Source organism: Chlorocebus sabaeus, chromosome X (assembly GCF_047675955.1).
Source record: "Chlorocebus sabaeus isolate Y175 chromosome X, mChlSab1.0.hap1, whole genome shotgun sequence".
NCBI lineage: Eukaryota > Metazoa > Chordata > Mammalia > Primates > Cercopithecidae > Chlorocebus > Chlorocebus sabaeus.
In genome coordinates, this window is record NC_132933.1 from 122,627,313 (window position 1) to 122,652,280 (window position 24,968).

At 42.2% G+C, this 24,968-nt stretch overlaps 1 protein-coding gene across 1 annotated transcript; it reads right to left on the minus strand.

Annotated features, from left to right (window-relative positions):
• Positions 1 to 2,906: 2,906 nt before the first annotated feature.
• On the minus strand, positions 2,907 to 6,815 carry MAGEB2 (MAGE family member B2). Its single transcript, XM_037986627.2, has 2 exons — positions 6,723 to 6,815; positions 2,907 to 4,409 (listed from the first exon to the last, which is right to left on the minus strand). The coding sequence occupies exon 2, from the start codon at positions 4,402 to 4,404 to the stop codon at positions 3,457 to 3,459; it is 948 nt and encodes a 315-aa protein (XP_037842555.2). The 5' UTR covers positions 4,405 to 4,409; positions 6,723 to 6,815; the 3' UTR covers positions 2,907 to 3,456.
• Positions 6,816 to 24,968: the final 18,153 nt, after the last annotated feature.

The following is a 24,968-nucleotide window of genomic DNA, read 5'->3' on the forward strand; positions in this document are numbered from 1 at the left end:
AGGCCGAAGATTTCTTTTTCTGTTGATGTGAGACTGCCACCCTAAGATCAAGACCCTCACTTCCCTTGTTACCCTTGAGTAGGACCTGATGGGAAATTCCAGCTGACATTTCTGCTTGGGGTCTCTGAGGGCCGACAAGGATTTTGTGTGGCTCCTACTGATGTGGGGTCTGTGATCCCTTACTCTTCAGTTTCCTCATCCTTACTCCTGTCACACCCTGTGCAAATCCTTCCTGTCTTGACTTGAGGCCTATCTCCCCATATGAAGGGAATTGAAGACTAATTCCCTGGTACACCCTAAGAAGAAGTAAAATTTGCTTCATGTTGCCATAACTGCTCATGTTCTCCCTAGGCTAACAGTAGTGGAAGGAATCTGTGTTACCCTCACTGTTATGGGGTAGGTGTTCATCTCAGTCTTCAGGGTCCTCACGTTGACTTCTGCAACAACCTAGAAATCTCTCTACTGACCTGAGGCTGGCCACTTTGTTAATATTTTTCACCTCTGCGAGATTACCTGGGAAGAAGTGAGTATGATACATCATGTCATCATGTCCAGGTCTCAGGTCTGACAATAGGGACAAGGTTCTATGTGACCCTCTTCTTTCTGGGAGGGGTCCCTTCATTGTCACTCAGTGTCATCATGTTGAATCCTGTTAAGGAGCCAATATCCTCCCTCTACTGAATGGGGCCTCCCCTATTAGTCCAAGGACTTCATGTCCCTGAGACCACTCCCCGGCCCTCAGCAAATGTGGGGTAACCCCAGCCTGAAAGCTATGCTTATGGTCTCCCAGGGCATAACTTTCTTTTCTTTTCTTTCTGATGAAGTCTCGCTCTGTTGCCCAGGCTGGAGTGCAGTGGCGCAATCTCTGCTCACTGCAAGCTTAGCCTCCCAGGTTCAAGCAATTCTCCCTGCCTCAGCCTCCCAAGTAGCTGGGATTACAGGCGCCCACCATCATGCCCAGGTAATTTTTGTATTTTTTAAGTAGAGACGGGTTTTCGCCATGCTGGTCTTGAACTTCTGACCTCAAATGATCCACCCACCTCGGCCTCCCAAAGTGCTGGGATTACAGGCATGAGCCACTGCATCCGGCCAGGTATAACTTTCTAAGGACATCCTTGTTCTCTGTTCACCTCTCTAGCAGTTGTTTCCCTCTTTCCGCATATGAGATTTTTACCTTAACACCTATCATGGCCTGGGATTCCACCCTTTGCTTAACGAGGAGGCCAGCCTGTAAATCAAGTCTCAGCTCCTTGAGATTCTCCAGGAAAAAGACAGGGGCACCAGGGCCTGCCAGCTCTTCCCTGGGCCTCCTAGGGCTAATAGCAAAGGAATGACTAGAGGCAGGCCTGCCAGTTTTGGGTTGAGTGGTCCCTATATCCACATGCCAGGCCTTCACCTTGACTCTGCCCCCTTCCTGGGACTCCACTCCTTACTGACCTGAGGCCATAGCCTTCAGACCAAAGTCCTCACCTTGCTGGGACCTGAACTGGAAGTCAGTGTCCACCAGGACAGTTCTGGACTTCACAAGACTGACAATTGGAATGTGACTTTACAGGCCCCCAACTGTTCTGGCTGGGTCCTTCCATCATCCTCATTTAGGTTTATTATGTTCATTCCTATAAGAGGCTGGGATTCCTTTCTCTACTGACTTGAGGATGCTGCCCTTAGGGCTCTTATGTCTCTCAGATGCCTGAAAAATATGTGAGGGGATGCTCAGACTGACAGCTCAGCCTAGGACTGTGTCTGAGAGCAGAAGGGAATGGTCTATGTTAAACCCCCTGCCTGATATTCTGGGATGTTGGTCTCCCCAGCCCTCATCTTGGCTCTGTCTCTTGGATTAAATGCTTCCTGCAAAATGCCACATCTCTGCAAATTCTAGAACAATTTACTCTCTGTAAACATTGCAGAGAATGGGTCCCTGTCCTAGGAGTGGTGTGATACCACAAAGTTGTAGCGCGAAGCAGGGGGCCTAAGACTGGAGATGGGCAGCCACAGACAAGACACATTGATCTATTTCTTCTCTTTATCAGCCAGTCTTACACGTTCATGTAATTTCTGTTCTGATAGATTTATTTTCTACAGGGAAAAGATTGTTCAGGATGATTTGGGGAGCTCCTGATCTTTTGAGGTTATCTAACATTGCAAATGTAGATAATCATTCTGTCACTGAATATTGTCTTTCACTTATTTATACCTCTCAGGTTTTTTTGGTATTATTGTTGCTGTGGTTATGTATTCCAATCTACTAGTTTGGGTACAAGGTTATTCTTTTATTACCTGAAACACGTTCTGCAGTAATAAGAAGAAAACCAAAATATTTTTCAAGGTTTGCCTCAGGCTGAGAGGGGTGGAGCAGTGTAGGTTCTAGGGTAATTCAGATCAGGGGGCTTATCCCAACCCTTTCACTACTGGCCCCGTAAACTTTGGCAAATTACCAAACTCAGTGAACCTCAGACTCTTTACTGTAAAGTGGGTTTGATAAGCCCCATCTCGTAGTACTGGCGGAATATATGTCATGCATGCAAATGTGTCTGTCTCGTCAATTGAGACATCAGGAAGTGGCAATTATTACTATGATGATTTTGGTCAGAGACATTACCAACCTTCCAGCTGAGATTAAAAAAAAAATCCATTATATCTCAGAGAATACACAACATTTTAAGACTGAAAAACCACATTCAGTCAAAATGCTGCTTATCAATGAAAACTATTCCTTTCATCACCTCTTTTTCCTATTTTTTATGAAGTATCTCACCTTCTTCCATGATGACAGCTTCTCCTAGACTCTACAATTGCATGAGCACAAGTTTGGTCTTCTTTGACTAAACACTCCCAGTACAAGCAGGAAGACTCCCAAAGAGCAGATGCTCAATTAATATTTAAAGTAAGAGTAATAAACAAGAGGATTAACTAACTATGATTTAATTTCTCACACATTCTTGAATAACATAAACAAATCCAGGTATGTATCTTTATGAAAAGAAAGATTAAATGGAGTAAACCAAGAATTGAACATTTTTACCCCTCTGGCTTCTGATCCCAAATACTTCACTAAAAGGTCTTTCACATTTCCAAAGATATTTCTATTCCAATGCCACATTTTCTTGTCCTGGATTACAAAAGCGATTTAAGGATTTCTATTAACAAGTTGTTTCACTCAAAAAACAAGACACTTTCTGCTATCCCTGAAAAACAGTAATAACAGGGTGATCCATATCATTTGTAAATTTTACATTCTGAATCTAAATAAACCTGTTGAAAGAAACACTAGTTGAAAAAGAGAAAAAAGTCAACAAGTTATTCATGCATAACAAGAACAAAAGTTAACAGGCCTTTTAAATTACAAAGTAAAGAATCTGCCTAAGACCTCAACTGGGGGTGAGAACAGCAGGTAAACTTGGCTTTGGGAGATTGATTGGCCATGGCAGTAGTGCAAGGCCTGGGTACAACTCTGGCTCAGACTCCGGCTTTCCCTTCATCTCTCAAAGCCTCTTCATAATGGGCTGGGAAGGCAGAGGGGGTGGTACCATTCACCTTGGCCAAAAACTCCAGGACTTTCATCTTGCTGGTTTCGGCATAGGCTCTTGGACCCCACAGGAATCGATAGCGTGGGGGATCACTGTTGGGCACCTGCTTGTACTCCAGATATTTTTCCTCCACCAGATCTTGGGTGATGAGCTTCCGGGGTTCCCCAAAGACTAAGTGCTCCTCTCCATCATAGACTCCCATCATATTCAGGAATTCCCAGATCTCTTCCTCAGCGGCAGAGTTGCCATTTAAGAAGATCACACCCAGGAGAGGCATCAGAAGCCCGCTCCTGGGAAAGTCCCAGGTACTGAGCAGGCATTCTTCGTCTACCTTGCTGTTGAAGGTGTAAGTGTGGCCATTGGGTTTGACTTTATTCAGCTCAAGGCCAAAGACAAGACTCAGGCGCTCAGAGGCTTTCTTGAGGATCTCAGGGAAGTGCTCCCTGAACCTTTTGCCAACAATCTTCAGCATTTCTCCCTTTGTAACGGACTCTTTTATTTTATACTTGTACAACAGGAACTGCACCAACATCCCTGCCTTCCTGGTTAGAGGATCTTCGCTTGAGCTCTCAGTAGATGTTGAGGCCTGGGAGGAACTTGCGTTTTTCTCACCTTGGCTCTTGGCACCTTTTTTAGATTTTGTGGATGAAACACCTGCAGCAGCAGCAGCGGCAGTGGTTGGGGCTCTCTGAGGCTTCTGGGGAATGCCAGCAGCAGGAGAGCTTGAAGCAGCACCCCCAGAAACAGAAGAGGAACAGCAGGGGGCCTCTTCTTCCTTTGCTTCAGTGACCTGAGGAACATTGAGACCCTGGGTCTCCTCTCGGGCCTTGCGGCGTTTCTCACGGGCACGGAGCTTACTTTTCTGACCACGAGGCATGATGGCTGGGTACACTAAGAAATGTGAGCAGAAGAGGTGGTTAGTATACTTGGAGATAGGAGAAAGAAATCTGTGAGCACCTTTAGCTGGAAGACCCCATCTTGGCTTTATTGAAGGAAGCCTGCCTTTGCAAGTTTCCCTGAAGGCACTGTTCTAGAAAGCCACAACGCTCCTGTTGTCCTGGTCAGCCTTTCCCCTAAGACACCAGAGAAGAACCATAGAACCTCTATAGTGAGTTTCAGACTGCATTCTGTCAGCCCTGCCTTGGGCTTACTATATGATGACAGGAGGTACTGGCAGTGAGGCCTCCTGTCTTCTGGTATTTGAGGTTTTATCAGTTCACTTTTAGGATTATCTTATGAAGTCTTGGCAGGGCCCGAGCCACTCCCTTCCGCCATTGTGAATTTGACACCTCAAAGCTCCCTGGATTCATGAGAAGGAATTGAAGGGGTGCCTCAATCCACCACCCCGACAAGTGACACCCAGTGCTGAGCGTTCAGTGAGGTCTTTGACGTCTTGGAATCATTAGAGTCTTCAGCTCTCATTCAAGGTCCCCACCTTGGCTTCACGTAGGGCTTGGCACCAGCCCCCTTCTGCCGACTGGTGGCTACAGCTTCAGACTAAGAATCTCACCTCTCCTAGATCTTATATAAAAAAGAGAGGGGGACGCTAGAACTGATAACCCTTTCCTGAGCCTTCTAGGGCTGAAAATAAAGGGTTGAACTGGATTCTTTGATGTCTCCACTGTTAAGGGTTCAATGGTCCCTTGAATTCTCACTCAGATTGCTCAATTTGACTCCTGATAGAGGAGCTCTCCTTTTTACTGAACTGAGACCTATGTCATCATAGTAAGAGCCAACCTCCCTGAAAATCCATAGGAGGAAGTGAGGGTGGCCTTATCTGACCAAATGTGGTCTTTCCAAAAGTAAAAGCTGTGGCAGGCAGATAACTGCCCTGTGATAGATGGTCCCGCATACAGTCCCAACTCAGCCTCTAAATTTGACTCATGAAAGGGTCTAATATTCTTCCCTGATATGGTTTGGATCTGTATCCTCACCAAATCTCATGTCTAATTGTAATCCTCAATGTTGGAGGTGGAGCCTGGTGGGAGGTGACTGGATCATGAGGGCAGATTTCTCATGAATGGTTTAGCACCATTCCCCTTAATGGTGAGTTCTCATGAGATCTGGTCATTTAGAAGTGTGTAGCACCTCCCCAGGCTGGGCGCGGTGGCTCACGCCTGTAATCCCAGCACTTTGGGAGGCTGAGGTGGGCAGATCACAAGGTCAAGAGATCGAGACCATCCTGGCCAACACAGTGAAACCCCGTCTCTACTAAAAATACAAAAAAAAAAAAAAATTAGCCAGGTGTGGAGGTGAGCGCCTGTAGTCCCAGCTACTCGGGAGACTGAGGCAGGAGAATTGCTTGAACCTGGCAGGTGGAGGTTGCAGTGAGCCGACATCTCACCACTGCACTCCAACTAGGCAACTGAGCGAGATTTTGTCTCCAAAAAAAAAAAAAAAAAAAAAAAAAAAGTATGTAGCACCTCCCCTGACCTCTTGATCCTGCTCTGGCCATGTGACATGTCTGATCCCCCTTCACCTTCTCACCTCCCTGAGACCACCTCCAGAGGAAATGAGAGGGCATCTCAGCTTGCCAGCTTTGCCCTGACCCTCCTATTGCTGGCAGCAGATGTGGGTCTTGGGTGTAGCCCTCAACTTCTTTAGTCCCTGGAGAGGAAGTCAGGTTGCACCGAATTTGTCATCTCAGCCTGGGACCATCTAAAGCCCAGTGCACGTCAGCCTGGGAACTGCTCAGCATGACTCCTCTTTTGGGTAGAGGTCCACTCATTGGTACTCAGAGTCCCCACCTTAACCCCAGTTAGGTTTTAGGTTGATGCCATATGAGCAGAGGCAGGGCTGCTTCCTAGGTTCAAGGCCCTCCCCTCCCTGAGGCTTTCCAGGCACAGCTTCGCTGGGGCCTCCCAGAGCCATCCGCAGGGACAAGACTTAGTGAGGCCACCTCTGTTAAGGGTAGGAGATATTCTCTTCACTCCACATTTACGGCCCTCAAATTGATTTCAGTTAGGGCCTACACCCACTCTAAGTGCAGAATGAGGCCTATCGCCTACGCCCAAGCCTCCTTCCCCCGCGACTGCCCCTCCCCCCACCCTTCCCCTGCCCTGGAACTTTCCAGGTGAAATACTGCCGGACGGCTTTACTGGAGCCTCTCAGGACCAAATGCAGAAGCGGGACTTAGTGGGGCCCTGTTTGTTACGGGTGGGGGCGGTCTCTTCAATTTACACTCAGGGTCCTTACCTTGACTCCCGACGAGTCCTGAGAATTCACCCTCGGCTGACCAGACGCGACACCCCTTATACTTGCTGGGGTCCTCGCCTCCAAAGCGGAAGTCAGAATGAGCCACATCCGCTCGGGTCTTTGTCTTCAAAGCGGAAGTAAGGATGTGTCACATCCGGCAGCCCGTGGCCTCGGAGGACTGACGGCTGGGGTAGGTCGCCGCTGGACGTCACTGTTCTAGCGTCGCTGGTCCCTACGTCCCCACTAGGGGTCCTCACTTCAGTATCTAGCAGCCTGGGACAAATCTGCCTGCTGACCCAAATCCGCCAGCCTCCAAACAATGCCCCCACCTCCCTCAGTCCCCGCCGTGAAAATCAGAGCGTGCCACACAGGCCACCCCTGCCTGGGCCTCACAGGCCTGACAGCAGCGGCGGGGCTCTGTGAATGTGCCTCTTTTGGGGAGAGGTCTTCTCACCTGCACTCAGAGTCCTCACCTTGATTCCCGTGAAAGCCAAGACTCACTCTCTGCACAACTGGGGTCACCCTCTTCAGACAAAGGCCCTTCCTTCCCCGAGACTATACAGGTGGAGTTAAGGGGACTCAGAGATAGTTATTTTGGGGCCTCTCGGTGCTAATAATGGCGAGGGGCTCCGTTTGGCCCCCTCTGCTGGTGTTGCGGGGCAGAGAGTACCTTCATAACACTTAGGATCCTGACCTTGACTCCTGTTAGGGCCTGGGTTTTGTCTCTTTGAACTAGGGCCATTTCCGCTAGTCCAAGGTCTTCACCTCTGTGAAACACACCAGGCATGTTGATGGGGTTTCTCCACCTCATAATTCTCTTCTGGGCATCCCAAGAGTGACAGCATTGGTGGAATTTGTGGGCTCCTCTGTTCTGGGGTGGGTGGTTTTGAAACTGCCCCTATGAACTGTATAAAATTAATCAGGGAAGAGGGCAGGGAGATAAATGAAGGTAAGCCAAGCTTGTGGAACATTCAGCATTAATCATGAAGTCAGCTTGCTCTCTGACCTGCTTCCTCATAGTTGTTTGGTGCCTATTATCCCAGAATCATGTAGATCCTGTTACTAGATTATAGTTCCCCTTAATTCCTATATAGATAACAATTTGAACATAATGAAACTTTTTTTTTCTTTGAGATATTCCTTCAGGTCTTGCATAGTGATGATTCTAAGGACGCAGCTGGTCTGAAGGACCCCACTAATGCCAGCTGCTCTAAAGGACCCTACTGACATCAGCTGGTCCAAAGGACTCCACAGGAGCTGACTCAAAAAAACAAAAACAAAAACAAAAACAAAAAAACGCAGTTTCCACATTCTAATGATTTCATCCCCTTTATCCCAACGAATCAATAACCTCAGTTCTCCAGCCCCTCGACCCCCATGATTTCCTTGCAAATCCCAGCCCAGAACTCCTTGGGGAGATGAATTTGAGAGTCTCTTCTCATCTCCTCACTTGGCACCCTGCAATCATTAAACTCTTTGCTGCAAACTTTGCCATTTTATTATAGTGTGTCTGTTACTTTGCAGCCGACACACAAACCTGTTGGTCCTATAACAGTTCTCTTATTCCCCTTCAGGTTCCTCACCATGACACCTGACCAGTCTTGGGGCACTCCATCCTCCACTGACCTGAGGCTGTTCCCATGAGATCAAGGTACTCACCCTCTGCGCACCTCTGAACTGGAAGTTGTGGTGAGCTCTATTTAGCCAGGGCTGTTCTGGACTTTGAAGGGTTGACAGCCTGAGTTGGACTTTGTGGGACCCCACAGTTCTGGCTGGGTCCTTCCATCATCTTCATTCAGGGTTCTTACGTTCATGTCTATCAGAGGCTGAACTCCATCAACTGACATGAAGTTGACCTTCTTAGGCCACGTCCATGAGAGGTCTGAAGATTAAATGAGTGGATGCTCAGCCTGACAGTTCTGTCTGGAGCTCTGTAGGTCTGAGAGCAGATAAGAGCCAGTCTATGCATAACCTCATATATTCTGGGATATTGGTTTCCCATGTCCTCTGAACTGGGGATCATCTTTGATTAAAGGCTTTCTGGGAAATATTACATACCTGCAAACATGGCCAGTTTTTCTTCTGCAAACCTTGCAGAGAAGGAGCCGTGTTCCAGGAGTGATGTGAGATGGGGAAGCTGAAGCACAAGGCAGAAGCCACAGGACAGGTAGTGGGCTGTCAGAGAAAAAACATGCTGATCTTTTCCATCTTGCTATACTTAGATTCTCGCGTAAATTCTCTTCTGACAGATTTATTTTCTACAGGGAAGAGACTGTCCAGAATGATTTTGGGAGCTTTTGATCTTTTGAGATTACCTGATAGTGCATGTGTAGATGAACGTATTGACACCAGGTACTATTTTTCTTTTCTTTATTTGTGCCTCTCATTTATTTTGGCATTCATATTGGTCTGGGAATGCATTTGACCCAGTAGTATGGGCACAGAGTCCTTCTTTTTATTGCCTGAGATACATTTTTCAAAATTAGAGAGAAAAAAATGAATGAAGTAACACAAGGTTAGCCTCAGAGTGGGAAGGTTGGAACAGTGTGGAATCTAGATTAATCCAGACCGGGGTTCTGGTTTCAGCCCTTCCACTTACCAGTTATGTGAACTCAGGCACGTTACTAAACTCTGTGAGCCTCGGGCTCTGCATCTGTGAAATAGGTTTGATAAGCCCTTCCTTGTGGAATTGGTGAAATGTGGTTAATGTATGTAAAGCACCTGACACAATACTTGGCCCGTATTGAGATTTCAGCATGGCAGCTATTACCTATGATTAACGTGAACTCTGATGATACCACCCATCCCACTGTGATTGATTTTCTTAATCCAATAGATGTCAGAGAATATGCAGCATTCTAGAAGAAAGAAAACCCAAGGAGCCAAAATGCAGATTAGCAAGAAAAATCAAGTAATATTTCCCCATTAAATGATAAATTATTCAATGTGAGGTAGACTTCTCCAGTTAGGTGCAACACAACACATCTAACATTTGTGTCAAGGACTAACAACTTCCTTGCCTCCCAGTGTCACTTCCATCTAAATCACCTTTATTTTCTTAAATTTAACAAGCACCAAAAACCTAGAACTTGCTTAGAACTTGCCAAATTATGTACATGATAGCCTAATTTGAATGCTCCTTTTAATGAAATTGACTCTAACTCTCCCAGCCCAGTGCAGAGTACCCAGCGGCTTCTTATCATTTCATCTTAAGGGAGTATCATCCTTATTTCTCAGAAGCTCACTGGATACAATGTATATAAAGCAGCTTGTTTCTGCACTGGGTTCATCTGCACTGGGACAAGAGCATAGGACACTTTCCAATGCTGCCCCTAGTGGAGCTTCTCTCCAGTTTTCTCCAAATACCAAAGTTAAGAGCACTTTTCCATTACAGGCTTAGTCTCTCAATTCTGAAGCTTACCATCTGAGGGTGTTGCCCTGCTCACCACTCCCACAGCCTCCTCCAGCCCAGTGTGCAGCCTCACTTAAAATTACCTCCCAGCGAGGGACCTGCAGTTTCCTAAGGCCCTAACTTTCTTTTTCTCAGAGCATTTACGCTACACACTCTCATCTGGAACCCTTCCCCCTTTCTGACCTGCCTTCATCTTTTTTAACCTTGTCCTTTGGATCTGAGAGATACTTTCACCATGTATTTGTATGATAGCTGCTCCTAATGACTAAAATTTGTACAATGGGTAAAACTTTCTTTTTTATTTCTTATCATCTCCAATGCTAATATTGAGCCTTCGAAAGAGCAGAGAATTGATTACTATTTAAGGAATAAAAGAGCCAATGAACAAGAGTACTAAATGAGTACAATTTAATTTATCTTACATTTTTGAAAAAGTCAAACAAATCCAGCTGTATATCTTTTAATTTTATAAAAAGAAAGACGAAAAGGAATAAGGCCAATCAAGAATTGAACACATCTCACCTGTTTTTTTTTATTTCGTGATTTTGACTATTTGAGTGTGGAGTTATTTCACATTTCCAAGAAAATACCTATTCTGATGTTATGTTATTTTGTGTGGTTCACAGGGGGAAAAATCAAGGATGTTCACTTTTTTTTTAAACTAAAAACTCTCATTCTTTTTGAATTATTTATTTATTTTTTTACTTTAAGTTTTGGGATACATGTGCAGATACATGTACAGGTTTTTTTACATAGGTATCCATGTGCCATGGTGGTTTGGTGCACCTATTAACCCATCATCTAGGTTTTAAGCCCCATACACATTAGGTATTTGCCCTAATGCTCTTCCTCCCCTCCCCCCCTCCCCCGACAGTCCCTGGTGTGTGATGTTCCCCTCCCTGTGTCCATGTGTTCTTATTGTTCAACTCCCACTTATGACTGAGAACACGCGGTGCCAGAACTCTCATTCTTAAACCTGATAAACAACAATAAATGTATGACCTGTGCTATTCAAAATCTTAGATTCTTAAGTTAAATAAATTATCTATTAAAAAGAACAACATTTGGAGAATACCAATATATAAACAAATCTACAAGTTACCCATAAGAGCAAGAAGACAAAGGAGATATTCATTGTATACCCTGTTTTCTTATCCTAACCCTCGACTACTGAGAACACTCACTGCCCACTTCAAACACAAAGTGAAATATTTGTTTCAGTCTTTACGAGGCATGGGAGAAGCTGCTGAACGTAGTCCTGGAATGTTGCTTGGCTGTGGCAGTAGTGCCCGCCCTGGCTTCAACTCTGGCTTGAGCTCTGTCTTCTTCATCTCTCAAAGCCTCTCCATACGTCGGTGGCAAGGCACTGGGATGATATTCTGAGTCAATGAAAATGACCGAGGCATGTCTCAATCATTTAAGGAGGTTTATTTGCCAAAGTTAAGGATTCATGCCCAGGAGACAGGTCTATGCCTTTCTCCAAAAATGATTTTGAGAGCTTTGATATTTAAAGAGGAAAAGGGGGGGATATTGGGGGAAGAGGAAGAAATATTTTTAAAATGTGTTGGTAGATAAGAGACAAACAAAAGGTGGCATCCTTTAGAGTCTTTGATCATCCTTTCACTGAATACACAATTTTCCTGTGAGACGGTGGGTAGAGGAAATATTCACTTATGCTTTCATCTGGGTCAGTGAATCTGCGTTTATTCATAAGATAACATAAACAATAGGGCAAAATAAGCAATCAGATATGCATTTGTCTCAGGTGAGTAGAGGGATGACTTTGAGTTCTGTCCTCTGTCCCACACCTACGAAGATAAGCTATGAATTTATATTGCCAGGGTGAAATTCAACAGAACTATTACTATTTTAGGGTAAAGATCTTGGGGCCCACAGGGGATATCCCTGTGGCCAAACTGTGAGGAAGGTGTGTAGTTTTTTTTTTATCTTTCTAGCTATCTTATTTATGAACCAAATGGGAGACAGGTTTGCTTGACCCAGTTCTTAGCTTTTCCCTTTGGCTTAGTGAGTTTGGAGTCCCAAGATTTATTTTCCTTTCACAGTATCATTAACCTTGGCTCAAAATCTATGACTTTCATTTTTCTGGTTTCAGGATGGCCTGTCTCTCAGACCCCATAGGAATTCATAGTGGGAAGAATCACTATGGGGCATCTGCTGGCAGTCCAGGTACCTTTCATGCATCAGATCTCTGGTGATGATCTTCCTGAGATTCCCAGAGATGAAGTACTTCCTCCCATAATACATACCCTTTATTTTCAGCTCTTCCAAGATTATCTCCTCATTGGTTCAATTGCCTTTTGTAAATATCAGGCCTAGGGCAGTCATCAAGGCTGGTCTTGGACATGCCCTTTTCATATCTCAACCTCTCATCATAGGTGAGATCCAGTTTTCTGACAAGGGCGTAAGAGTGGTCTACTTCTTTTACTTCAACCCCAAAGACAGGCTGCATACACTCAGAGGCTCTCCTCAGGACCTCAGGAAGCGCTCCTTGTACTCTTTTATGGCATTTTTCAGCATGTCTGCTTTTGTGGTAGGCTTTTTCATTTGGTAACTGAGCAACAGGGAATTCATCAGAAAAAGCACTTTCTAGTATAGAGGGTGCCTGGGCAAATTCTCAGTGTTTGGCAAAGCCTGCAAGATTCTCTGACTTTCCTCCTCTTCTTGACCTCTGAGTCCTCATCTGATACCCTTGATGAAGTTGGACACTTTTGGCTTTTGGATCTCCTTGTAGGCCTGGAGGCATTGCTTACATGTACACTGTTGATACTTCTGGCATGGAGGCATGCTATCTCTTGGTGGTATGGTAGGCAGGCATGTTGGTAGGAAGTATGGCAATGGGGGACCACAACCTAAGGAAGTCTTAGGTTGTGAATGAGTGAAGACACCCTAATGGGTGTCTTCAGCTGGTAAACTCAACATCGTTGACTCTGACAAAGGCCACTTACACCAGGCTTTTCCAAAGGGCAGTGCCCTTGGGCCTCAAATGTCTCCTGTCCTGTCCTGTAAGCACTTGAAGAAGGGACTGAGAAGGCTCTTTACAGTAGAGCCAGCAAGCCACCTATCCAGGGTGCACAGTAGGACAGGCGGATGTGGATTCTATGAGAATGCCTCTGTATTATGATAGGTGATCCCTTCAGTCGTCATTTAGGGTCCTCACTGTGCCTCTGGGTAGGTCTCAGGATACTCCCTCTTCTGACTTGAGCTTATCTCACCTCAGACCCACGCCATCACTTCTCTGAGGCCCCCTAGGAGGAAGTGAGAGGGTATCTCATATGACCACCCCCTATCTGGGTCTCCTCAGAGTTTATAGCAGTCATGATTCTGTAGAGCATCCTCTGTTCTGGGGCAGGAGGTCCCCTCACCCCTCATTATGAGTCTTACCTTGACTCCTGGCAGAGTCTGGAATGTATCCTTTTGCTGAACTGGGGTCCTTCAGACAGAGGAGCTTACCTCCTTGAATTCCCTGAGGAGAAAATAATACAGGGCAAAGAAATTCAGGACCTGTTTTCTATATATAGGGTGCCTGGCAAACCTACCTGAGAAATCTTAGCTTGAAACTCTGCTTGGGCCAGATACAGTGGCTACGCCTGTAATCCCAGCACTTTGGGAGGCTGAGGCAGGTGGATCACCTGAGGTCGGGAGTTTGAGACCAGCCTGGCCAACGTGGTGAAACCCCGTCTCTACTAAAAATACAGAAAATTAGCCAGGCGTGGTGGCAGGCACCTGTAATCCCAGCTACTCGGGAGGCTGAGGCAGGAGAATTGCTTGAACCCGGGAGGAGAGATTGCAGTGAGCTGAGGTTGCACTATTGCACTCCAGCCTGGGCAACAAGAGCAAAACTAAGTTTAAAAAAAAAAGAAAGAAAGAAAAAGAAAAAAAAGAAAGCCTACTTGGGCCTTCCAGTTGTCATAGCAGGGGCAGAGCAGGACACTGAGGTCTCTCTCTTCTGGAGTCATATCACTCCCAGTTAATACAGAAGGTTCAAGCACATCAAGAAATCACGGTACTCTGAGACAAGCAAGCTTGAAGACCTGCCAGGGGATGGGGGAACGAGTGATGGCAATGAATATCTCTGGCTAAGACATTGTTCCTGGGAATCAAATATACCTCCCAATCAGTGCTAGAATGATGTTTACACCAGCATTTCCAAAAATAGGACCTGTGGAATAATATTAGGCACTAATAAAAAATGTGAAATCATTTTAGAGTAAGCTGCCTTAAACAAAGTTGAATAGGTTTTAGTTTCTGATTTTGTTTTGACTGCAAGACTTCCAAGCACCCTCAATATGCCAATATGCACTGGAAAACTCCAAAAGGGATGATATAGTGTGATGAGTTTCCTAAACCTATTTAACCACGGAAAGCATGCCACGCCCCCCCCCCCGCCCACCTTTTATTTTCACATTAGAGCTTAAGACTTCAAAACAGAACACTTTGTGGATGGTCCTGGAAGATCCTCAGCTTATGTTTTTCTGAATGTTTTCAGTGAAAGTGTGGTGGCCCTTGGAAGAAACCAGAATAAAGACCAGGGGCATTTTCAAAACAAAATGCCTGCTTTAGTGCCTATAAAGATGATATCCAAAGTGCAACAACATCTCCTTAATAAGTGACATGAAATATCAGCTCTTTAGGTGCTTTTCCAAAAATTCAATTTAGAGTCAGCAGGGTTCAACCACATTCAAACCTTGCATGAAATGCCTGATCATTGATAGACACAGTCAAAGGGTCATGTTAAATGTATGTCACCCTAGATTTCCCCCCCAAAATGATACTGTATTTGGGCTACTGAAAGGAAATTACATTTGTATTTTCTCAGCCCCCAACCCTCCAAGGGGGTAAATAGGCTAGTGCTAGCCAAACTATGGGGGAGCCAATACAAAAGGGTATGTGTATGGCCAGGTTTTCAGCCCTAGAGGAGAATGAGACTCTTTGAAAACCACACAGGAGAGACTATATCTTATGAACTGGCTTTCCCCAGTGGAAGTAGCAAGGGACTGTGTTAATGTGGAGGCTAGTCGAGTGCCTGCATTTCATCCAAGTGTTACGGGATACTGTGTGTTTCAAAAGACCTGGTTCTGGGCCCTCTGGATACTGGGACTGAAGTGATTCATATTCTTTCTACTCTTCTTCTAACAGTTAGTTCAGAAACTGGAGCAGGCCATATTTCTGCAGAGGTCACACATAGTAGATTTACCTGGGACAGACAAAGGCAGGGAATGGAGACAGGGACTCCCAGCAATGACCCAAAGATGCCTGTAGAAGTCCAGAGGGATGCAGTTCAAAATACATCCATTTCTCTCTTCATAGTTCAAATAAATTTGAAAATGAAAGCAATTTACAAGGCAAAACTGTGACACAAACTGAGCCTTTATCTTGTGGTTTGAACTTAATTAGAAGTGTGTTTATCTGGTCAAGTTACTTTCTTAAATGCTGTCTTTTAAAGCATTTTCAAATACAAGGAAAAAGAGGTGATAACTCAAGATAGCTGACATTTAAAACAACAGCATATGAGTAATATATTTAAAGCTATATTGATTGTGTCTCCTGGGTAATTTTAGTATTCATTAGTGTCTACACCTCCCAGTGGAACAAAACTCATGAATGTCATTAATATATTGTTTTAGTCGTGTTCTACCTAATTAATAAACATATTAAATATAACAATTTCTGAAACCCATGCCTCTGGCATATATTTTGGCAAAGCCTCTTCAATGGGTTTTTAATATTTTAATATTTCCCTCTATATTTGGATATGTGTATAGTTTTAAAATGTTATAAAATTATTCATCAGAGAATTAGAGCAGGGCTTTGAGACATTGCTAGAAGTGTTTTCAGTTGAAAACATATAGTAGCCAGTGATAGTGAGAGAAAATTCGAGTTTTATGATTGTATGCAATCACATACCATTCTTTCATTATAGAGCAAGAAACCCAGAACATAATAAAAACATCTCACTCAATGTTTAAGCAGATTTTCATTTTTCCAAGTGACAGTTTTGCTTTACAGAATCATTCTTATATTTCTTCCAACTGGTATTTCTATTTCATAATAAAAGCCTCTTCAAAAATGTTAGTGTTCATTGTTCAAAATGATAATTGAAGAGAGGTGAGAAAATAAGAAAAGCACAACTAAAACCAACAAAAATAACAATATAATCCCCACCATTCAGAGACATCCGTTGCTATAAAATTGGTTTTTTTGGTATGTTTGTTATTAGGCAATTTTGGAAGACTGAAAAAAAAAAAATAAAAAAACAAAGAAAACCTCAGCTTGGCATACTCAAATCATCTAGTGAACAATGACAGAATCCGACCTCCTAGTTATTTCTTTTCAGTTTGCTGGTGGGTAAAGAAATTCAGCCCTGAGAAAAGAATGCTGCTTTTAAAATTATTCCTTCCTGCTTTTCTTCATCCAATGAATATACACTGCTTTGATTACAGTACGGCTTTGCTTAAGCTGTTGACAATGATTTTTCTTTTAAGAAAAAACCCTAGGGAGAAAATAGCCAAAAAAATTACATGAAATATTCAAAGACCAAGAATAAAGGAAACAAAAAACCGCCATCAGAATTTGAACTTCAGCCTTTGTCAGTGGTTGACTGAGATCATCTAATGTAGGATGAAATTTGTCTCCAAACTTTAATATCTGTTAAACACACAATGGCCAGGTGGCCTACATATGTTATATATTTACTTAATATGTTGGATTTGATGTGACATTTCCAACTGAAAACTAAAGGTCTAAATCTAGTGTTGTGCTCTACAGACATGGACGCTTAAACTGTGGATTATATCAAACGTTTACTGAAGTCTAAGGCTTCTCTGGCTTTAAGTTCCTGATTGATGTTAGCTATCTGAAAAACAAAATGTAGCCCAAACTAGGAGTCACAAAAACACTCTTTCTTTAGTGATAAGAACCACTGAGTATTCAAAATCCAGAACAATATCAAATGATCAACAAAATGCATAAAAGATTAAAATATAAATTAATAAATAGGTATTGACATGAAAGGAGTTCTGTTTTATAGTGTAATACAAAGATACTTGTTAAATTCAGGTTCCATTCCCATATTGGGAGTTCGGAATCATGCTCCAGAAAGAGTCACACAAATGGTGGAGGGAAAATATCTACTTGTATGTGTGTTGGAGGGAATGGGGTGGGAAATGGGAGAATTGGAATTGGACCAAACGGTAGGGAGCTGGAGAAGTGGTGGATTCTTTTCTGTCTCTCAGCAATGGATAAGAGGACTTGTGAGTTCTTAAAAAGCAGCAGGTTCTACCCACTCTGGTAATAAAAATTACTTCAGAAGTTTATTAAGAATACAGATTTCGGCCGGGCGCGGTGGCTCAAGCCTGTAATCCCAGCACTTTGGGAGGCCGAGACGGGTGGATCACGAGGTCAGGAGATCGAGACCATCCTGGCTAACCCGGTGAAACCCCGTCTCTACTAAAAAATACAAAAAACTAGCTGGGCGAGGTGGCAGGCGCCTGTGGTCCCAGCTACTCGGGAGGCTGAGGCAGGAGAATGGCGTAAACCCAGGAGGCGGAGCTTGCAGTGAGCTGAGATCCGGCCACTGCACTCAGGCCTGGGCGACAGAGCGAGACTCCATCTCAAAAAAAAAAAAAAGAATACAGATTTCCAGGCCCATTTCAACCCCTGAATCAAGAGAGGACTTAAAATCCAGATTTTTAAAAAGAAGCCTCAGGTGATTCTGATAAGAGTCAAATTTGGAGCCAAACTGTTACCCACACTGATATCTTGTTAGCACTTCATTAAGAAGTGTTAAACACTTGGAAACTAAGGTTCCCCCAGAATATAAAAAAGTGTTTTCTGATTAAATTCAAACGTGCTAATAAGAAGTCCATAGATATCCTGACACTGTTATTAACATTTTTGGTGATCATTTTTCAACTGCAGAGCTTTTCTTCAGTAATGACCATTGTTAGCTGGCTATGGACATCTATTAAAATACAGATCTGAAACTGTCCAAATAGTGTCAGGGTGAATAAAATTAAAACTGGCTTAAAATGTTAGTTGAAACCTTGCTAAGGCGTATTAATATTTAGAATTTTTTGGTAGGTCAGAATAAAAACAGGTTTTGGGTCACAGATAACATTCTTTATTCATTAATTTTCTAAGACATCTCCCTATATTTGCTAAACTCTTTCCACTTTTATACTTATAAATAAGTTTCTTTATAGCTTTAATTGCAGTTTAAAGCAGTGCATACAGGTTATGTGTAAAAATTACATTTTAAGTTGTTACTTAATCATTCAATACATATTTTTCATCTCTTTTCAAATAAATTTCCAAGAGAAGGAGCACAGACTTTTAGTTCCCTAATACCCAGAACATTCAAAATAGTATTTTAAGTGTGGAAGACCCTCAGTAATGACTTACTCAATGGGTTTTTTAAAACATTAAATTTTCTTAAGAAAAGTGTATACAGGTGTTCCCATGCTGTTCAACACAATAGCTGCTAGCCATATTTGAATATTTAAATTTAAATGCTCACGCCTGTAATCCCAGCACTTTGGGAGGCTGAGGCAGATGGATTCCTGAGCTCAGGAGTCCAAGACCAGCCTGGGCAACACAGTGAAACCCCATCTCTACTAAAATACAAAAAATTAGCCAGGTGTGGTAGTGTGCACCTGTAATCCCAGCTACTCGGTGGCGGGCAGGGGGAGCTGAGGCAGTAGAATCGCTTGAACCTGGGAGGCGGAGATTGCAGTGAGCTGAGATTGTACTACTGCACTCCAGCCTGGATGACAGAGCAAGACTCCATCTCAAAAAACAAAAAAAAAAATAAATGAATAAAAATTAAATAAAATTAAAAATTCAATTCTTTAGTTGTACCGCACACATTAGGAGTGTTCAATAGTCATATGTGGCTCTTGTACTGTACAGCACAGATATAGAAAATGTCCGTTAGTGCAGAAAATTCCATTGGACAGTGCTGATCTATACAAAGCATTCCTCCTTCCCTTTCTTGCCTTCCTTCCTTCCTCCTTTCATCCAATTATTTACCATTCTTTTAATAAGTACATATTGGATTCCTCCTGATAAGCCAGACTATTTATGTTATAGATATACTGGTGTATAAAAAGCATAATTATCTTGCCCTTTAAGGAGCTGACTGGCTAATAAACTATTTAGTATATGCATCTCACAATGACTGCATAGCATATTTTAATAAAAAGTCATATTAATGCTTTGAATATATGGGCAATTTACTAATGTTAACTACACTAATGTTTTCAATAAACTATGATGTAACTCTCCATTTTATAAATGAGAATACTAAGGTACAGAAAAGTTCTGACTTATCAGCACCTAGGCCATGCTGCCACACTGACTGATAAATATATGGACTATCACTCCTAGAAAAAGGTGCCCCAGAATATGGAGCACACATAAAGGGTTTTGTTTTTGTTCATCTTCATTCAACATTCATCTAAACATTTATTAAATTCACACTATATGTTAGTAAAACAATGAACATACTATAAAAATATCCGAGTCTTGTTACCAAGAAGTTTACATGCTACTAGGAAAATAAGACGTAGATAATAATGGTACAAAGTAATAAATTCTTTATTGTAAATGTTGATGAAAAGAGTCAAACCCTGTAAAATATCTTAAGAGATTTATTCTGAGCCAAATATGAGTGATCATGGCCCGTGACACAGCCCTCAGGAGGTCCTGAGAACATGTGTCCAAGGTGGTTGAGGTGTGACTTGGTTTTATTTATTTTAGGGAGGCATGAGACATCATTCAAATACATTTAAGAAATACATTGGTTTGGTTCAGAAAGGCGGGGCAACACAAAGAGGGACTGGGGGTACTTCCAGGCTATAGGTAAATTTAAACATTTTCTGGTTGACAGTTGGTTGAGTTTATCTGAAGACCTGGGATCAATAGAAAGGAAATCTTCAGGTTAAGATAAAGGATTGCAGAGACCAAGTTTTATTGTGCAGAGGAAGCTGTCAGATAGCAGACTTCAGAGAGAGCAGGTTGTAAAATGTTTCTTATCGGACCTAAAAGAGTGCCTGGCTCTTAGTTGATTATCTCCTGGATCTGGAAAGGAAGGAAGGAAAACAAAGGGGAAAGGGGATTCTCTATGGAATGTGGATTTTTCCCACAAGGGAAGGCTTTGCAGGGCCATTTCAAGATATGACAGAGAAACATGTTTTGGAGTAAAATGTTGTGATTTTCTTCCTTGTTATGCCAGAGTCAGATTGGAAAGTAAGTCATGATACACAGAGTTAAATAAAACCCATCTGATGAGAATTTATGGTTTGTAGGGCATGACTCCCCAGACCCCTTAGATAGGAATTTGGGCAAGATAAAAAAAACAATCAGAGCCTAGTCCTCACAAATAAGTATAAGAACAAGTGGGTGAAGGGAGATATCTCAGACTGACTGGGGTAATTAGGAAAATTTTCAATGAGGAGGTGTACTTGATCTTGGGGGAAAAAAGGCAAGAAGCCCTTTCCTAGAGGATAGGACAACAAAGGTAGACAGATAAGAAACACTTTGGCGGATTCTGAAAGGTGCCACAAAGTCAAAGGTCAATCCTCTTTGCTGGTTACAATGAAGATGATTCTGCTGCCAAATCCTTGATTATGGCTTGCAGTCCTGGAGACTACTTTAGACATGTTTTTTTTTGTTGTTGTTTTGTTTTTTTCCTTATATGGGAACTGTTACCTTTATATTTATTTATTTTTAATTAATATACTTTCTTTCTTTTTTTTTTTTTTGAGATGGAGTTTCGCTCTTGTTGCCCAGGCTAGAGTGCAATGGCGCGATCTTAGCTCACAGCAACCTCCACCTCACAGGTTCAAGTGATTCTCCTGCTTCAGCCTCCTGAGTAGCTGGGATTGCAGGCATGTGCCACCATGCCCAGCTAATTTTTTTTTTTTTTTTTGGTATTTTTAGTAGAGACGGGGTTCCTCCATGTTGGTCAGACTGGTATCGAACTCCCAACCTCAGGTGATCCACCGGTCTTGGCCTCCCAAAGTGCTGGGATTACAGGTGTAAGCCCCCGTGCCAGGCCAATATGCTTTATTTCTTAGAGAGCTTTTAGATTTACAGAAAAATTGAGCAGAAAGTGCAGAGAGTTCCTATGTAAGGAATTCCCAACAGTTTCCCCTATTATTAACATCTTGCATGGATGTGCTATGTTTATTACAATTGATGAAATAATATTGGTATATTACATTTAACTAAAGTTCATAGTTTACCTAAGAAAACATCTTTGTGTTGTACAGTTCTGTCAGTTTTATCAAAGGCATAATGACATGTATCCACAACTACAGTATCATACAGAATAGTTTCACTGCCCCAAAAGTGTCCCCTATGCTCTGCCTATTTATCCCTCCCCCTATTTCTAATTTACTGAGAGTTTTTTTTTTATCACGAATGGGCGTTGGATTTTGTCAGCTGCTTTTTCTGCATCTATTGATATGTTCAAATGATTTTTTTTGTCTTTATACTGTTGATATAATGAATTGCATTAATTGATTATCAACTAATCTTGCATATCTGGAATAAATCCCACTAGGTCAAGGTGTATACTTTTTTATTTTTTATTTATTTATTTTTTTGAGACAGAATTTCCCTCTGTCACCCAGGCTACAGTGCAGTGGCACAATCTCGTCTCACTGAAATCTCTGCCTCCCAGGTTCAAGCGATTCTCCTTCCTCAGCTTCCCAAGTAGCTGGGACTACAGGTATACACCACATGCCTGGCTAATTTTTTGTATTTTTAGTAGAGATGGGGTTTTGCCATGTTGGCCATCCTGGTCTTGAACTCCTGACCTCAAGTGATCCCCGCCTTGGCCTCCCAAAGTGCTGGGATTACAGGTGTAAGCCACTGCACCTTGCCAAGGTGTGTAATTTTTTAAAATGTATTGTTAGATTTGATTTGCTAATATTTCGCTGAGGATTTTTGCACCTACGTTCGTGAGACATACCGGTCAGTTTTTCTTTCTTGTAATGTCTGCCTGCTTTTGTTTTAGGGTAATGCTAGCTTACATAATGAGTTAGGAGGTGTTCACTCTGCTTCTATTTTTTGGGAGATTGTAGAAAATTGCTTTCATCTGTTCCTTGGATGTTTGGTGAAAGTCACTAGTGAAGCCATCTGCGGACTGGTGCTTTGTGTTTGGAAGTTTATTAATTGATTTACTCTCTTTAGTAGATAATAGGCTTATTCATATTTTGTGGGCATAAAGTTGTTCAAAATACTCTTTTATTATCCTTTTCATGTCCATGTGAACAGTAGTGATCCGTCTTTCATTTCTGATATTAGGATATTAGGACTTTGCGTCTTCTCTGTTGTTTTGTTTGTGTGTGTTTGTGTGTGTGTGTGTGTGTGTGTGTGGTGTGTGTGTGTGTGTGTGTTTTGGTTAGCCTGGCTAGAGGTTTGTCAGTTTCAAAGTAAAAGCTTTTGGTTTCATTGGTTCTCTCTATTGTTTTCCTGTTTTAATTTTAATAATTTCTGCTCTGAGTTTTATTATTTGTTTATTTTCTTGTTCTTACTTTGGATTTAATTTACTCTTCTTTTTCTAGTTCTCTAAGGTAGAAGCTTAGAATATTGATTTTAGATTATTATTCTTTTCTAATGTATGCATTCTGTGCTATACATTTCCCTCTAAGCACTGCTTCTGTTGTATCCCACTAATTTTGGTAGGTTTTACTTTCGCTTCCATTTAATTAAAACAATTTTTAAAAAATGTCTCCTGAGACATTTCATTTGACCCATGTGTTATATAGAAGTATGTTGTTTCACCTCTAAATATTTTAGGATTTTCCCAGCTATTTTTCTGTTACTGATTTCTGTTTTAATTGTGGTATAACAGCACTGTGGTGTAACAACATACTTTTTATAATGTTGATTTGTTTAAATTTGCTAAGGGTTATTTTGTGGCCCAGAATATGGTCTATATTGGTGAGTGTTGCATTTGAGCTTGAGAATATGTATTCTGCTGTTGTTGGATCGACTATTCTGTAGATGTCAATTTAGAGCCAATGGATCGATTGATTGAGTTCAATCATAACCTTACTAATTTCCTGCCTACTTGATCTCTTATTACCGATAGAGGGCTGTTAAAATTTCCAGTTATAATAGTGGATTTATCTATTTTTCCTTTCATTCCATTTTTTTTTTTTTTTTTTTGCAAGAAGTTTTCAGATGCAGCCATTCTTTCTATTTAGGCTTAACTTTGCATTATATTTACTACTTTCTATATTCTCTAATGTGTTGTTGATTAACTTCAAGTCTGATACTGTTGAGCTCTAGGTTGTCAGCCAGTTGCACATTTTTTTGAAGAATATATTTTTACTTTCAAACCATGCTGAATTACCTTGAAAATCCTCAGAAAACTCAGGCGTAAACAGCATCAACTGTCTCTGGCGTTGGGACAAAGGGTGGAGCCTCTGACTTTCCAATCAGTTTTTTAGCTCCTTTGGTCTTAATCATGACTGGACAACCAAGATTCAATGGAAGTATGAAAATTGTTCACACATTTGAAATTATAATACTCTGATTCTGGCATGGAATGGAAAATTATTTTTTAGCCTCGTCTTCTCTACCCTGTTGTGTAAACAGTTTTTACAACGTGGCAAGAGATCCTTGCTATAGACTGAATGTGTACACCTCAAGTTTATGTTTGTTGAGAAGTTTCAGATCAGTGGGATCAAAGATAAAATGGCTGCAGTGCTTCCAATTACTGTCTTCTCTCAGACTGTTAGATCTTCCTTTTTCAGTCCAGCAATATGATATAGTGAAGATTTCATGGCTTTGTGGCCACTTCTGGCTATTAAAATTTAGTTCAAATTAAAGCTTTAATTTCAAAGTTGTATTTAATCTCATCTCTTTTCTTATCCTCAAGTCATGCTTGAGTGGTAGCCCTGACTGTTGTTATGTTGGAGCTGGGGGATATGAGGTGGGGTCTGATTCTGAGACACCTCTTTCCCTTCTTTCTATTTATTTATTTATATATTTATTTTGAGATGGAATTTTGTTCTTGTTGCCCAGGCTGGAGTGCAATGGTGTGATCTTGGTTCACTGCAACCTCCACCTCCTGGGTTCAAGCGATTCTCCTGCCTCAGCCTCCCGAGTAGCTGGGTCTACAGACATGCACCACCACGCCTGGCTAATGTTTTTTGTATTTTTAGTAGAGATGGGGTTTCGCCATGTTGGTCAGGCTGGTGTCGAACTCCTGACCTCAGGTGATCCACCTGCCTCGGCCTCCCAAAGTGCTAGGATTACACTGTGCCTGGCCTCCCCCCTCTCTCTTTGAAGCCTTACCCTCTATCTGATCTGTTCCTGCTGCTCTGACTAATACTGACAGGCTGAAGATGCCCTGGGTTTGACAGTGGCCACACTGATCTACTTATTAGACACACATGTAGGTCCTTTGGGAGTCTTTAAGAAACCTTTCTACTATGCTTTTCCCTAATAGAAGAGGCCCCCATGTAGCAGAATATCCTATAGCCTCTTGCTGTTTAGGTACGCTCACCTAGCAGCCAGCCACCTTGATTGGGCTATGTGTAAAATTCCTCTAGTCAGGTAATCTTGGCTGTTTCCCCTGGAAACTCACACATTTTTTGCATGTTAAGTAAATATTGGAGGGAGAAAGGTGTAGGAGAAAAAGAACAAAGGAAGGAATAATAAGAACTAATTAAGCAGTTGGATTTTTCCACCTTTAAGCAGATCTGTATAGCACTTGGCAGTGGTAATAAAGGTGTTTGAGCAGCTTGACTGCTAAATCTCAATTGTGCTTAAACTTCCTATTCTTTTCCACTGTATCA

Excerpts from the sequence above, each read along its gene's own strand:
- MAGEB2 (XM_037986627.2), bottom strand. The coding sequence starts at position 4,404 with ATGCCTCGTGGTCAGAAAAGTAAGCTCCGTGCCCGTGAGAAACGCCGC.